At 34.7% G+C, this 16956-nt stretch overlaps 2 protein-coding genes across 2 annotated transcripts; one reads left to right on the top strand and one right to left on the bottom strand.

Annotated features, from left to right (window-relative positions):
- Positions 1-2546: 2546 nt before the first annotated feature.
- On the top strand, positions 2547-3721 carry LOC125222835 (uncharacterized). The gene has a single exon (XM_048125673.2). The coding sequence runs from the start codon at positions 2649-2651 to the stop codon at positions 3699-3701; it is 1053 nt and encodes a 350-aa protein (XP_047981630.1). The 5' UTR covers positions 2547-2648; the 3' UTR covers positions 3702-3721.
- A 109-nt stretch (positions 3722-3830) lies between these two features.
- On the bottom strand, positions 3831-6318 carry LOC125222837 (uncharacterized). Its single transcript, XM_048125674.2, has 2 exons — positions 6110-6318; positions 3831-4457 (listed from the first exon to the last, which is right to left on the bottom strand). Exons 1-2 carry the CDS (start codon positions 6227-6229, stop codon positions 3987-3989), a joined length of 591 nt encoding a protein of 196 aa, XP_047981631.1. The 5' UTR covers positions 6230-6318; the 3' UTR covers positions 3831-3986.
- Positions 6319-16956: the final 10638 nt, after the last annotated feature.

Genomic DNA, 16956 nt, shown 5'->3' with positions numbered 1-16956 from the left:
ATTCTACAGCTAATTCCAATAATTGTATACTTTTTCCTATAATACAATTGCTTTCTCACTATTCATGAGATTTTATTAGAGGATATAAACATAAACCGCAATCTCATTTGGATTTATTTTGTCAATTGACAAAATAAATTAAGTTGAAGAAGAGAATTGACTAATAAATTAGGTTGAAGAAGAAGAGACAGGAGACTATATCTGTAAATCAGTTAGTCGGTGGCGCGACTTAGAAGAATAAAATAAGTTGTAGGAGTAGTATTTTGTAACTATGCATGCAATAAATGTGCAATACACTAAGTTAAGTTGTGAGTTTAAAATTTGAAATAATTGTATTAATCGAAATTTTGATGGATTAAAAAAGTTAAAGGGCCATGTTCAATCAACGTTGCATGCATCACATAGAGGAATAGGTGGAGGATGTATATGTATCTATTATTGGAGCTTGATTGAAAAGCAAATTTTCAGGGAATCATGCAAAGATATATGAATGATGAATTCATAAATGTTTTTAAGTAAACAAATTTAGACAACTCATCTTAGGTGTAAGCTTTTCTTGAGAAAACAAGAAATTTCTTCAATAAAATTAAAATAATACTACTACTAATTGCTTTTTAGTTGTGTAGTGTAATATAGTCGTGTCAAGTTAAACTATTGTTTGATTAGAGCATCTCCAACCATTCCACTAAGCTCAAACTCATTTTAGTGTAAATGTCACACTAAATATTGATTTTACTCCAACTATTTACACTAAACTCAAACTTAAAAGAATATTCTCTAAATTATGCCTTTTTTACTTACAAAATTTGAAAAACTTTTAGGTTTTGGTTTAGTGTAGACCTAAAGATATGTATTTTTTTCTCAAAAACCAAAAATGGGATTGGTTTTTGAGTACTATTGGAGCTAAATACCTATCCAATTTTAGATTTTAGAGTATTCTTCGAGATGGTCTTAGGATTGCCTAAGGTTATGTACTTATATAATTCACAGTTTAAGAACTAAAGTGAACGATTAAAAGTTCACAGGATCCGATTTAAAAAAAAATAAAAATTCATGTTCACAATCATGATTTATGAATTACAGCAAAATATGTCATTACCCCCATTAAAGGATAACGTATATCATCAGAGTAGTCGTATAAAATAGTAATAAAATGATAGACGGGCCCGCGGGGTATAGCCCAGTTGATTTCAGAGGGATAGATTTGCCCAAACAAGCAAGGTTCGAGTCTCGCAGCGTGTAGTATTAGAGTAACATTTTTCAAGCCCATTATGGGCACTGGCAGACCTACATACAATGGGGGGGACTTTAGCCCCTAATGAATTCATTTTTTAAACTTTTTTCTACTATAAAATTCTAAAACTTATTCATATTTTATACTACATATTATATAAAAGCACATATTAATAATCCAAACTACATACAAATTTATTTTTAAGGTAAATTTTGAAAATTTAGCCCCTACTCACGTTCATTTCTGCGTCCGCTACTGATTATGGGTCTTGAGGGTGGGCTCGTTGTAGGGTTCTTCAACTCTCCATTGCATCAAAGAATCATCGTATCCTATGACTGTATATTATTCACACAAATTACGAAATTAATCAAAATAGTATCCTACGAATTTATCGCATTTCAAATTATATCATTCATTAGAATTAGAAGCATTAGGCCATCTCTAATTATTTACGCCAAATTTAAATTCATTTTTAGTACCAAAAAATAGTTTCAATCCAATCATTTATACCATATTTAAGTTTTACACCATTTTTGAGTATTTGTCTCACAAATATTTTACAGTATACATCATATTTGATGTTATTCCATTGAAAAATCCAAATATGAATTTGAGTTTTGTGTATGGTTGGAGAAATTACCTACATTAAAAATAAGTTTTGGTGTATGGTTGGGCTAAAGATGCTAAGTCTCGGACTCACAAGCAAGACTGATATATAAAAGACGTAGCCCAAATAGCGAGCCCTATTTGAAGCAGATTGGGCCAAAGATGCTAAGCCTGACAAAGCAGAAAGTCGTATACGTGTCAAGTGGGCCCACACCGGGCTGGGCTGGGCTGGCCCGGCCCACTTGACATCTCTAAGTCGCATATCACTCAACAAGATTTCATTATTCACACTTGATCAGTCAACTTGAAATTCCTCATGCCTAACTGCCACAATGTGGTCCGGTAATCCCATGAGAATCACTTCACAATAAACCAATTTGTTGAGACGTATTTTAAAACTAAAATAAGATTTTGAAAATACCATCACGATTATCACTTAGTTGTTTAAAATAAAATTTAATTTATGTTCGATTATCACAGAAAAACATAGGAGTATATACGAAAGTGAAACCATTACAATTGTAGATTTATCCAAATAAATAATTGGAAATCCCACTATATAGCTATAATTAAGTCAAAATCTAACTAATCATAAACAAAATTCATCTTATTTTATTTTATTCTATTATATTTTATATTTCAATAATCTTAATTAATAATACTACCAAAATATAAGCGTGAATCCTTGACCAACCCAATTTCCTTTTCCTTTATTTTTTGACGAACCATAACCATTTCTAAAATTTGAATCTCGATTTCAATACTCCATCGCCGATCTCCATTTGGAACAAAACCCTAGATCCTAACCATGTTCAAACAGTTTCAGGTAATCCTTCTTCTAGTATCTCTCGCCGCCCCAATCCACTGCCGGAACCCCCACCTCATCAACTTCCGGTGGCCTAACCTCTATCCGGCCTCCTTCGCTTGGGATCCCAAATCCGACCACTTCCTCCTCGGCTCCCTCCGCCACCGCCAGATCACCTCCGTCTCCGACGCCGGCGTCGTCTCCTCACTCCTCTCCGACGATTCCCTCCCCCCGGACTCCTTCTTCCTCGCCATCTCGCTCGATCCCCGCCACCGCCGCCTCCTCGCCGTCGTCCGCCGCCTCTCCCCTCCCTTCTCCGCCCTAGCCACCTACGACCTCCGCACCCTCCGCCAGCTCTTCCTCACCCCGCTCGACGATCTCCTCCCCTCCGCCGTCGCCGCCAACGACGTCGCCGCCGATTACTCCGGCAACGCCTACGTCACCGACTCGGCGAACGGCGTCGTCTTCAAAATCACCGACCAAGGCGAGGCGTCGATTCTCTCCAGTTCCGATCTCTTCAAATCCGACGCAATCGCCGTCGACGGCGGTCTCAACGGCGTCGTTTACGACACCAGAGGCTATCTGTTGGTGACTCAGTCAAACACGGGGAAGCTCTTCAAAGTCCTCACCGATAACGGATCGGCGATGCGCGTGATTCTGAATAAGGATCTGACGGCGGCCGACGGCATCGCCGTTAGAAGAGACGGCGTCGTTTTGGTGGCGTCGAAGCATAAGCTGTATTTCATCAAGAGCGACGACAGCTGGAGCCAGGGATCCGTGTTTGACGAAATTGCCCTCGCTGAGGAGAAACACGTCACCGCTGTGGCCGTTGGGGCGGATAGTAGGGTATACGTGTTATATGGGAATGGCGACGAGGGTATAATCGGGAAATCGGAGAGAGAGGAGTTTAGCATTGTGGAAGTTGAATCCGAAGCTGAGGGTAAAGAGGAGAATTTGTGGATTTTCGTGTTGATTGGTTTGGGATTTGCCTATTTCCTGATTTGGAGATTCCAAATGCGCCAGCTTGTGCACAATATGGACAAGAAACATGCTTGATTTTTTTGTTTATTCGTTAATTTGAATTGAGTTTTTGTTTTTGTAGAAGGAATTAATAATAACAAAACTCGTGTTATCATCAATGTAAGCAAAACAAAACGAAACATAAAGGGGTTTACCAAAAGGAGAAGAAAGAAACAGAATGTCTTTATTAATGGATTGCCAAAGAAGAAGCAATAGAATGTCTTTATGACGAAATTGGCGATCCAGTGGTGAGACAAAATGTCAGCATACACATAATGCTACTGATACAACAATGGTAAATCTAGGATTTCTGAAATAGAATCATGGGAGAGCAGTTTCGATAGCTTTACCATTTATGATACCGGGAAGTGCCGGGATCACTGGCCCTTCACTTGGAGCTACTTTGGACTCTTGAGGTGTGCTTGGCTGCTCCTTTCCATCTTTTATCTCTGCCTGGGATTCCTTGCCACCGTCGTGTGCCTTTGGTTTGGCTTCGCTCCCATCCTTTGGTTTCAGTTTTGCTTCTTTTGTGCTGCCGCTCTGTACCTTTGACTTGCCTTCAGACTCATCTTTTGGTTTCTCTTCTTTACCTTCATCTTTTGGCTTTATCAGACCAATCTTTCGCCCCAGCTCTCCAAATATATCCATGATCGCATTTCCAGTGTCAGCTTCAGCAGATGGCGGTAGCACAAGAGAGAGAAGACCTACAGACGCAGCTGTTAACTGCATCATTTCTCGTCTAGATGTAGCAGATAAGCTTTTCCGTAAGAGTAATTTTTCCTTTCCCTTCACCTATGAACGAGCAAGATAGATAAGACAGACAACATCATTCAACAATCAAAATGATAGTAATAGAGATGATAGTATCTTAGATCGACATGCTAAAACATCCCCTCAACTCAAGCAAGTCTACCATTCAAAGGAAAAAAAGTACTACTAGTATTGGCTCTCTCTCAAATGATACAAGAACTTTACATGCGACAGCCTTAATATGACATAAGATGAGAAAGAGATAGAGCCAGAAGCCATCAGCCAGCCAGACTACATCAAAGATATGACATATATGCCGAGGACATGAGACAAAAGTAGATCCAAAGCACCATATTTTTTGAGTTAAGAGTAGTATGGAGTATAATTTAGTAGTACTATCATATATCTAGAAGATATATAATTTAGAAGTTGATCCATATTCCATACTTTTACTGGCAATGGCAAAGACACATGCAGACTGATAAGCAGGTAACCTGTGCAGACAACAACCATGAACACACATTACATATTTTCTGATGATTACTTCCAATTTCTCATAACAACAAAGACTCAAGAGCCGGTAAGTTAACCTTGATTGATAAATTTTTGGTTAGAACTTAGATAGTTCACTCTGGAAAAGATAATTGTCTAGTTACTATTGGATGACAAACAACTTGCACTGGAAAACACTAAGGAATATCATGTTAAATTTATGATTTTAATCATCTATAACCATATAACACAAGAAACACATTTTAAGTCAAATAATTATTCAATCATGGAAGTTGGTAAACTGCAATGATCATTTGGTCTAACATTGGTCGAAGCCAGAGGTCTATAAATGTAGTCGAAATGAAACACTACAACATACATATAATTGTGTAAAAACTAGCACGTTTTGCCAGTGAAAAAGATGTTCAAAGTATGGATGGACTTCTAGGGCTCTAAAAGAGAAGTGGCCACAGTTTAAGAGCCGTGTGAAGGCAAGTGGTGTCAAGGCTATGTAATGAGCCTCACTTTTACTTGTAATGAACTATCATATTTGCAGTCTTTTAACATGGCCAATAACTTGAAATAGAAACATACAAGAAGAGACAAGAACCATAACAATAATCTGAATAGGTCATCCACTCTCAAAAGCTCAACATTTTCCCCTGTTTCAACACATAAACTCTCAAGTTTTTTCTGTTCATCATCTCAGTCAACATATTTTATAAAATTGCTAATCTTGAAACCTAGGTTCACGTGCACAACATGGATTCCTCTCAGTGCTACTCTCTAATAAGGAAACCACTACATACAATTTCTTCAGAAACCTTTCATGCTCCAAATGTGAAGAATGGCAGAATTAGGTCTATCTAGATCTAGTAACTATATGAGATGAACCACAATAGATCCAGTATCCCTAGGTCGTTTACTTTTAGCAATAGGATTGATTAATAATAATCCATAGTTTACTTTTGATGCTGAAGCAAGCTCACCATTTCTTCAATTACTCATCTACTATAACAAAATAAACAGTCATTTAATTGCAACAACCTAATCTATGGCTTTAACATCCACATTCGCACAATTAAATACAAAACAAACAAAACTAGAAGTGGCGATCATGATCGTTAAGTAGAAATAACTCAAATTAGGATTTAAAAATGTAGAAAAATAGGGAAAGTTGAGCTAGTAGTGGAAAATAGAACCTGAGGAGGTTGAGCTCGTGTATTGATCATTGTGTTTGTAGACACTTTGGAGAGCGGATCATTTGCCCCGGCGGCCGGAGGGATGCAGCAGGAAACTGGCTTCAATGTGGACAACGACATTTTGCAACGGCTGCCTGCGAGAGTGATTAGGTGAACTCAATTAAAGAGGCGGTATGCTGTGAGATTCCATTGAATAAACGTGCTCTGTTACTATATCATACCCCTCTTTCTTCGTTTTTTAATCTTTAAATGTTCCAATTAAAAACATAAAAAATACTCATAATATTATCGCATTTCTCTCATGCTATTAATATTCAAACTTAAATAGTCCGAGTGCTACTGCTTTAAAGTTGACTTGTTTTTCTTCGGAGTTGAGATCAATATTTCAGTAGATACTCTCTTCGTCCGCAAAATGTTGTCCATATTTGACTTACACAAATTTTAAGATGCGAAGAAAATTGAGTGAAAAAAGTTAGTGGGTTGTAGATCCCACATTTATATATTGGTTTCATAATAGAATGTGAGTGTAATTAGTTAGTGGAAAGTGACGACTATTTATCAAAAATGGAAAAAAACAAACAAAAATGAACAACATTTCGTGGACTAACTAAAATGGCAAAACTGAACAACATTCACAAATTTAATAATCTAGATTTAGACCGAAACACTCATAATATTAATAACATTTATCGAAATACTCATAATATTAATAACCTTTTAAACTACTCCTACATAAACTATTTTTTACAACAAATATTTTGTTTGGATTGTCGACTGCAACATACGTTTGATATTATTCGTTTTAAGTCAAACCTTCACGAATTTGTTTTTGGATCACTTCTAAAAAACCTCAAACTAATCGGTGTTGGACATGAATTATATGGACCTTCCTACTTCCCTCAAATTTCCGATGTGAGATGAGTTTGTACTTAACATAACTAACAAAATGAATAGCAATATAGCATCAAATCACATTTGACTCGTTCATTTTAACAAGCTCGCAAAGTTTTATCGTTTCTGTCATATTTCGACTTCTCTAAAGGTTATTATAAATGGTTGAATCGACAGCCATGGTAAGTGGTAACAATAAATTAATAATGATGTAATAAAATAGTTTGAGAGTGAAGGAAGACTCGAGGTCGAGATGGTGTGACTGTCCATTCAATGCCACGATATATAGGTAAAATATCACTCAACTTGTACAACAAATCTTCAAAAGTCGATATACTTTGGTTTATCTAATATTTATGAATCCACATCTTCGAAAAAAATTTAAAAATTTATTTTGCGGTTATATTGATGCACTGTCACGTGATTTGCATGGGGATACCAAAAATATTTGTTGCACTCTTAATTGTCGGTTGGATAAAATAATACTCGATCTGTTCCTAATAATAGGTCATTTTGCCATTTTTATACATTCCACAGTAATAGAATCATTTTCCTTTTTAATAAAAGTCAATACATTTTTGCATACCTACTTTACTCTCTCTAATTTTTTTCTCTCTTCAACTCTCTATCTTTTTCATTTTCCACATTATTTCCTTTTACAACTCACCTAACACAAGGGAGTACTAGTATAGTTTCTAAAAAATTCATTTTTGCGTGTCCATATAAAAGGGAAGAGAGAGTTGAGAAATAACTTTATAATTGTGTTTGATTGAAATAACGAAAATATTACTACACAGTACACCTAAATGATTTTACTCCTCTTCGTATATGTTCCTTTTTTCCTCTTTAAAGAATAATAGAAACATCAAACATGTGAGTTCGTGATTGGTGTAATTAAGGTGGATCCCATGTACATATGTATTCTTGCCTCATGGCCCAAATCAGGTTCAAAATAAAAGTTTGATCATTATCCATGCATCGAGGTATTTGGCCCATGTCCAATCTACGTTGGTCCAATTCAAGACGGGAAATTGGAATTTTAGATATTATAATTTTTTTTTTATCTCAAGGTAATAATTACATTATGAAACCATAAAAAACAAGTATTCTTTCCGTCCTAAAAAAAAAAGCACTTTTGATTGACCATAAGTTTAATATATACTCCCTCCATTCGCCAATAGGAGTTCCGATAACTTTTGCGCAATCGTTTTATAAAAATGATATAATAAATAGTTAAAGTGGAGAAATAGTAAAGTAAGAGAGAGAATATTGTTAAGAAGACTCTCCTCAACATTATTATTTCTCTTATATTACCATTTTTCTACTTTAACTATTTATTTTCATTTTAATAAAATGAGTGCGCAAAATGACCTGGACTCCTAATGGCGGACGGAAAGAGTAATTGGTAAAGTAAGAAAAAAGTAGAAAATATAAAAAAAGAAATTAAAGTATTCTTAGTGGAGAATAAGTCCAACTCTTTAGAGAAAAAAAGTTTTCAAATATAAAAAGTGCATATTCTTATGGAATGGACTAAAAAGAAAATAGTGCATATTCTTGTGAAATGGGGGGAGTATAATTAAAAGTCTAGTCCCTATCACTGGGTGGCCTAGACATGGGTGCCACCTAGCCCGCTTGACACGTCTAGACTCGGCACGCCATGGCTGACTCCTCATCCAGACCGGGTGGCCTTAAGAAGATAGCCACCCGGCCCATTCGGCCCCTCTAGACTCGTGCACGCCTCGTAGATTGGACCCAGGCTTGGACGCTTCAATGTGCGACTTTCATAGAATGACCATAACTCTCTCCATAATTCACGCAAAGCATTTTCGAAGATGAAGACATTACTGAGTTGACCAGGCCCAAGTGAAATAATTTGGAGGCCACCCAGCCCGCTTGAAGGCTATGTTGCCCCATTGAACGGTTCAATGTGAGACTTTCCTAAATTAGCCATAATTCACTCGAACGAACTACGATTGAGGTGTGCAAGGTACTCATCTGAAGCTTTTTCGAAGAAGAAACCAATGATAATCTTCAGAAAGTTTAAATGTCATCCTGATATAGTCCGAAAACTATTTGAATCTTGCTCCATATTATGGGAAGAAAATTTTATATTTTTCCTTTCCCTCTTACATGTATATGTGTGTTTTAAGTAATACTACTATAAATTTAGTCCAAGATTTGAAATATCAAAGCTGAAATATAATGATTCATACTTAAAATTTCATATATTTAGAATACATCTATTTCGTTATATATTTATGAAAATAAATAATTCGAGACATTGATTATAACTTGGAACTCTAATTGAACTAGTCTAAAAAAAGTAAAAATATGAATTTCATTTATTTGAAATAGATATAACGAAAGATAGATGCGTGCTAATTTCCAGTCAGGTCAAAATATAACATATAAATGGAAATGGGTTTATGAGCTAATAAAAGAAAGACAAAAAACTAATGCTAAAACAAAGCCGAAGTGCTTGGGCTCGCATTTCGAATAAACAAAAGTCCAAATAACTAACAAAACAAAGCCCAAAAGATTTATCATCCTTAACTTCTCACCTGCAACTGAACTGGATCCATAACAAGGAAAACAAATATAGTATCCTAGGTTGTAAAAGGTGTTGATTTACATGCAGAGTCTTGGCCAATCATCAGTCAATGCTCGTTGTACCATTCATGCGTTGTCTGTTCCACCTTGAAAACTATCTCAAAACAATATTCTCTAATATTAAATTACTAATAGTAGTAATTCTCATGTGATTGCACTCCCAATTTGGAAACCACATCCCATTCACATCTAACCTTTTCATTGCAATATTTTTGGTTTGTTTGTTTGTTTACGAACAAAAAAGTTATTGCCACACACAATTTATTTTTGATTTACCAGGAAAGTAGGTATGAGACAACGACGTATTACCCAAAAAGAGGAAAACAAGATAAAAAGCCGTTAAGATTCTTGCCATAATTACTCAAAAATTGGACCCAAATTTATAAAGTTTTGAAAGGTTAATGCTTGAATAAAAAATAAATTGATACTACCATATATATTCAACAGCACTAACTGTAAAAAATGTTTACTAATTAGGACAGTGGACTTGAATGATTGAATTACTTAATTTAGATTTATAACTAAACTAATAATAGGTGCATCTGACTGGATTATACTCCCCCCGTCCCAAAATAAGTGACTTGTATTCCTTTTTGAGGTGTCCCACTATAAGTGACCTATTTTCATTTTTAGCAAAAAGTCATCTCTCTTACTTTATTCTCCACCTACTTTATTCTCTCTTCTCTCCTCTACTTTTCCCTTTCTCATACTTTACTCTCTCCACTTTAACTTATTTAAATATCATTCCTTAAATCCTTTACCCAAAAGAAGTAGGTCACTTATCTTGGGACGGATGGAGTATCAATAGAGGATGTGTGTCTCTATGTGAATATGCCAATACACCTCAAAAGTTTTACGGTTTACTAATTCCGTTAGCCTATATACTCCACAATTTTCAAGACAATGTAAGACTATTTCAACTTGATAATCCACATTGTCAGATTTTATTTAATACTAATATTTTTGGAAAAAAGAAGAAGAAAGATAATAACTTCACAAATAATAACTCCGTCCCATAATAAAGGGAGTAAGTAATAAGTTAAGCGATACTCCAAATTAATTCAAGGTCGAACAGACAACGAACCAATGGTTAACTGCAGCGAAGACTGCTCACTGGACAAGCACAGCACGGAAACCACTCACCTCATCATCATCTTCTCCACCAAATGCAAGAAAAATAATGCAGATAAAATTTAGCCAAGAAAAGTAAAAAAGAGTGAAATAAAGAAGAGAAAAAGAGAAGACATGATGAATGTGGGATTGTTTGAGCAGATTTATAAAGTAAGAGTTTGACCGACGGTTGAGATGAATGGGAGGGCACCAGAACCATCTAGGTTACAAGCTCACCTACTTACTTACAAATGCCACACCGCACACCCTCCGATATATATTTTGCTTTATTAATTTTTTTATTACAATTTTATTCATTCATAATTGGGATTTTATTGACTCAATCTAACAGGAGTAGAATTAGATTACTACTAATTTTCAGCATAGAAGATATGAACCGAACTTAAGTGATCTTACCATTTTATTATTACACTATTCCCTCCGTCCCTGCATAGTTGAGGAATGTTACGAGATTTTAGGAGATGTTATTTTGTATGTTAGGTGGAAAGAAAAAAATAGAATATTTATACTAATGTGTGAGAGAGAATTTTTTCTAAAAAAGTAATATCACATCTTGCATGGAATAAATTAAAAAAAAAAGTGTGACATCTATTATAGGATGGATGAAAATTTATTTATATCGGCTTCCTTTTAAAGTAACATGTTGAACTATGTAAATAGGTAAGATGTGCTCCAGATCCAACAAATCAAATAACTACTATAAATAGAAGTTTTTGAGTAATTAATTTAATTTTGGGGGATGGATAAAGAGAGAAAATACTAATTTTAGTATCAAAAGAGAGGCGAGGCGAATATAGAAAAGTGTGAGGACCAGAAAGAGTTTTTGGCATACAAGTGGAGGTTCAGTTAAATGACAAAAGTGACAACCTCACACATAAAGTTACAAATAAATTATATTCTCTCTGGTCCTGAAAATTTGTAAATTTTTTTTTTTTCGTCCTTCCCTAAAAATTTATCATCTTTCACTTTACTATATTTCTATTACATTTCTTAAAATCTGCGTCGAATTAAATGGTGCCAAATTTTAAGAAACGTTGAGAATAATTTATATTTCTGATTATAACTTGGTGGGCAGTTAATTTGGTTTGGACATTGGACCCAATGTATTATCACATCATATAAGGTATCCCATCTAACACTATTTGAGTCTCACCTACAACTACAACTACAACTACAACTTCAACCACATTTAGTTTTCCCATGTTCGTGAGTGGAGTAATAAGTACTTGCATATATAGGTCCCTGATTAAATTTCATGAAGTAGTACAAGTTTAGTACTACGAGCTAGTACTACTAAGTTTGGTTGATTTGAATTAACTTTGAAAGACTAAGGGGAAAAAAACCATTAAACACATTTTTAAATACGATTAAGGAAGCTAATTTTTGTTTTAAACCTTAATCTAATTTGTGTTTCAAAATGTACTACTAGCGCATCAAATTGTGTTCTTATTGTTGGTTCTCAACTAAAATTAGATGACGCAAATAGAAGTGTCGAAAAAAACAAAGAACTTATTGTGTCCAAAATGCTAGTCTTTTGGACCGAGTTCTCATGTTTAATCTATACCATTGGTGTTTTTATTGAGAGCCCAAACGATTCAAAGTAATGTCGGGCAAAGAACTCGTCGTGACCAACGAGTACGTTTGGGCTGACTCTGTGTGGTGACTCACAGAGTGGTGGCTGGGCAAAGAATCTGCCATGACCAACGTGGCCGTCACCAACGAGAACTTGAAGTGGTGGCCCGCGAAGTGGTGACCTGGCAAAGAACCAGTCGTGACCAACGAGGACGTTGATCCTTAAAGGAGGGTTGAATATTACGGACTCAATACCCCATATTGGTTGTGAGAACAACTGGTGGATACATGGATTAAATGAGTTCTTTCTCCTAACAAACTAGTCTTTTGGGCTGAATTCGATGTATCACCATCTCACAATATCACGTGCCCATCAATCCTCACTCTAATAATTGTTGAAATACATTCTTCATTCACCTGGCTCTTAATTAATTTGAGGGGTAGAGTGGACACCAAATTCTAATCTACGAAGCAAACAGCCATATAAGTCTTTTCTTATCAAGTAAACCACCTCTGTAGCTCAATGGTCGCTACCACATTCACGTGTATTCGACATGACCTTATGCTTGTCTTGTCTCAATAATGGCACCACTATGAACCCTACTTTAATTACATACATAATTGCCTGTCTGAATTTGAAGCAAAAGTGTTGTAATTTGAGATTTGTTTTTGTTTTCATTTATATTCTAAATTACTGTTACATGCATTCTCCACCCATGGAGTCTCTACAAAAGAAAGAATAATATGCCTAAATTACATCAATCTGATTAAGGTAAAAGATTCTACCTAATTTCCTATAATATTTGGTAATGTTTATTCCCTTGTTTAACAAAAAGTACACAACCACATTGTCTCTTCTTAACTTTTGCAATTGATATGAAAGGCACAACACACTCCAGAACATTACTTATCATGACTTAAAAAAAAACGATAAAATTCAACAAATGAAGTCTGATTGAAATGCATTATATCTTGTAGGGTTTGTAGGGATATTTAAGATCACCTTGATTTCTACTCACTATTGAGTTGAGTTCAGTTGTGCGAACGAGCACTATTGAGTTGGTCATTTTGTACAATCTCCGCAGTTGATTAATCAAGCAGAAACTGCGCAATCTTGACTGTTGAAGCTTTAGATATATACCTTCCTTGCATTGCTGAATTAAGGTGTTGAATTCCATGCAAAGTCTTGGCAAATTAGTAGTCCTTGCCTTGTTATGCTTTTGGTTCATTGTCTATTCGACCTTATAATATGTTAAACATGATACTCCATAAATTTGATTATACTTTTGTATAATCTGCTTTTAGGGCCAATAAAAACATTTATTTTACCTAATTTTGTTTTCAAGGGAGCAAAAATATCATAGCTATTCATAGGCTCGTTTGCAAACTAATTTGAAAGTATTGTGGAATCATTCATCATTATACTGTAAAAATAGTTATTCAACGTTTTTCTATATCAATACTTTTCATATAAACAGATTTAGGAAACTAAATCATGATGATGTAAAACAAAACAAAATTAATAATTCAGTAGTTAGTACACATATTTCACTCTTTCATATATATGCCCTGCATCTCGATTATAGTATTAATTAGCTTCATATCATGGCTCTAAACAAACCATATAAAAAGAAAATTTGGCTTTGTAAAAGATTTTTCAAAAAATAAACCAGGAGAGTAAAACTAGGGTTTTCACAAGCAAATTATAAGGTCGAACAGACAACGAAACAAAAGATAACAGCAACGGAGACTACTCAGTTGACAAGCTTAGCATGGACACCACTCACCCTATCAATCTTCACTTCCCAGCCGCTTTCTAGAATTCTCCGAAACATGTATGTACGGTTTTATTCATTGATGCGTATAAGAAATTATTGTAGATCTAATAGTAATCTATAATCTTTCGGATATTTGAAAATGTAAAATCAAGGGGAAAGCGGTTGATAAATGAAAGAGGTGATGTTGGTTACATAAAAGGGTGGATCAATGGCAGATTTTATAGGCTAGAAATCAATCATATTACTATGTTAATTATCTTTGGCACGTGCGAGCTACAGCGCTATTAAATTGAATGCAAATGAGTTCGCACGAGCGAAAATTGAATTTGACTGACGGGTGGGGTTTAATCTTGGCGAAACCGTTCACTCTCAAAACTAATATACTATCCGGAATTTACAAGCCAAACAAGTAACTAAATCCCTATTTTAATTACTATATACTCCCTCCGTCCCCGATTAAGAGTCACACTTTTCCATTTCAGTCTGTCTCCAATTAAGAGTCACACTTCGTTTTTACCATAAATAGTAAGTAGGTCTCACATTCCACTAACTCAATTCACTCACATTTTATTATAAAACCAATATAAAAAAAATGGGTCTCACATTCCAATAACTTTTTCAATCAACTTTTTTTTACATTTCTTAAAACTCGTGCCCGGTTAAAATGTGACTCTTAATTGGGGACGAAGGGAGTAATTTATAAGCCAAACAAGTAACTACACCCCTATTTTAATTTATAAAGAGATTAAGAAATACTATATAATTTCATTAAGTGAAATGAGATAAATTAAATAGAAGCAATAATAAAGTACATAAGTAATGTAAGATCTATGTACTACGATAAAATAGGAGAAAGAATAAAATAAGAGATTGAAATGTGTTTGAATTCTCTAAAAAGGTAAATTACTAGATCAATTATAATGAGACAGACAGCTTAGAAAGAAACACATTCATTAGATTACGGGAGTATCATTTAGTGAGCTGAAACTGACCATGTGATGGAGAATCATCAATAATGCTTATAATAATACCCATCAATAAGCGCCTCATATATATATCAACTAGGGGAAGGCCTACCCACAACCCTAGCTAATGTTGTTTTGTTTGAATGTCATGCATTATTTATCCAATAAATATCAAGGTCACCATATATATTCCTAAAAATATTGTATATTCAATGTATATCAAAATTAATAATCATGCCTTCATCGGGGAAAATGGAGTATTATTATTATTATTATTAAAACAAAATCTCAAGAATGATAACTGACGAAAGCAAAAGAAAGCTAGCTGCACCCCACTAACTATAAGATTATTCACTGATTAATGAACCACTATATGGAGTTATAAAAGTAATGTGTATCATAATTCATACTAATATTTAGTATCAACACAAAAAATTTAAAATAATTTTGCAAGCATTATCATCCCTAGATATGAAAATGTACTCCTATTAATATTAGAGGAATTCTTTCAAAGCTTTTTAAAGTGTGTTGTTAGAACACATGGTGGATAATGCTTTGGAGATCTACAACTACCACCAAGACTCTTTGTTTTCCCACCAAACCATGAAAAAACTCCACCAACCACCTCATATAGAATAAATTAAAGTAATTTGTGATTTTAATTATGAAACACATTTAATAATTTTCTAGCATCTTTTTTAAAGTTCTGCACGTACATTTATTAAATAAAATTCATAATTGGGTATATATATTTCTTGATGTAAAAAGCAAAAGATATACTACTATTATGAACGAATGTATATACTCCCTTTGTTCCTTGTCCCTTTGTTCCATGTTACTTGTGTCACTATTTTTTGCACTCATTTTGAAAAAATTATACTCTATTTATCCAATAAAAATAGGGATATTTTTCATTTTAGGATGTCCCACAGATATATCCTCTTCGATTTTTGATAACTTCTTTATCTCTAATAAAGTGGGTCTTATCCTGCACTAATACTCCCTCCGTCCGCTATTAGGAGTCTCATTTATGGACGGCACGAGTTTTAAGAAATGTTAAGAAAAGTGAGTGGAAAAAAATTTGTGGAATATGAGTCTCACTTGTATATATTAGTTTTAAATGAAATGTGAGTGGAATGAGTTAGTGGAAGGTGAGACTCTATTACCATTTATGGTAAAAGTGAACCGGGATTCCTATTCGCGGACGGACTAAAATGGAAAAACGAGACTCCTATTCGCGGACGGAGGGAGTAATACTCTAATTACTTTTTTTCTTTCTACCTCTCCCTTACTTTATCAATTATACGTCAATTCAGGTGCCGTCTCAAATGTCCATATTTTTGTGGGATGGATGGAGTAATAAACAGTACAAGTGGAAAGAGAGTAAAGTAAGAGAGAAAATATGAACGAGAAGACTCTCCTCTACATTGTTCTCTCTCTTACTTTACTGTCTATGCACTTTAACTATTTATTATCATTCTTCCAAAACGAGTGGCAAAAAAAAAATGACTCAAGTAACGTGGGACAAATGATTTATATTATTACATCAAATAAATGGAGTATATATCGTTACTTTATATTTCCCTTTTCGATTCAATAAAATAAAGGCTTAAACCACATATAAAATAAGTGAGCTAATCGAGGTACAAACAACCAAAGAGAAAAAAGCCAATCATGCTAAAGAAGCAAAAAGCAAAAAAAAACCAAGATGTAAACTAAAACATACACCCAACCCAATAAGACCGGGCACAACACTAGCAAATGCAACACGCAAAGCTCCAACGACCAACGTTTAAGCAACAAATCAAAGAGGCAAGAGTACAAGGAAGAGTCACCTTAGCAACAACCATTAAGTAGTGATGGTTTGATGATTGTTTCCTGGCCATCTTCTAACTTTGGG

Source organism: Salvia hispanica, chromosome 1 (genome assembly GCF_029641045.1).
Source record: "Salvia hispanica isolate PSC_SH4W2 chromosome 1, Shi_PSC_v1, whole genome shotgun sequence".
In the NCBI taxonomy this organism is placed as follows: domain Eukaryota; kingdom Viridiplantae; phylum Streptophyta; class Magnoliopsida; order Lamiales; family Lamiaceae; genus Salvia; species Salvia hispanica.
The sequence above is the reverse complement of the archived record's forward strand: the minus strand, read 5'-3'. Positions and strand labels throughout refer to the sequence as shown.

Coding starts and splice junctions, on each gene's coding strand:
- LOC125222837 (XM_048125674.2), bottom strand. CDS start 6,229: ATGTCGTTGTCCACATTGAAGCCAGTTTCCTGCTGCATCCCTCCGGCC. Junction 4,458..6,109: donor CACGAGCTCAACCTCCTCAG/GTTCTATTTTCC, acceptor GCTCGTTCATAG/GTGAAGGGAAAGGAAAAATT.
- LOC125222835 (XM_048125673.2), top strand. CDS start 2,649: ATGTTCAAACAGTTTCAGGTAATCCTTCTTCTAGTATCTCTCGCCGCC.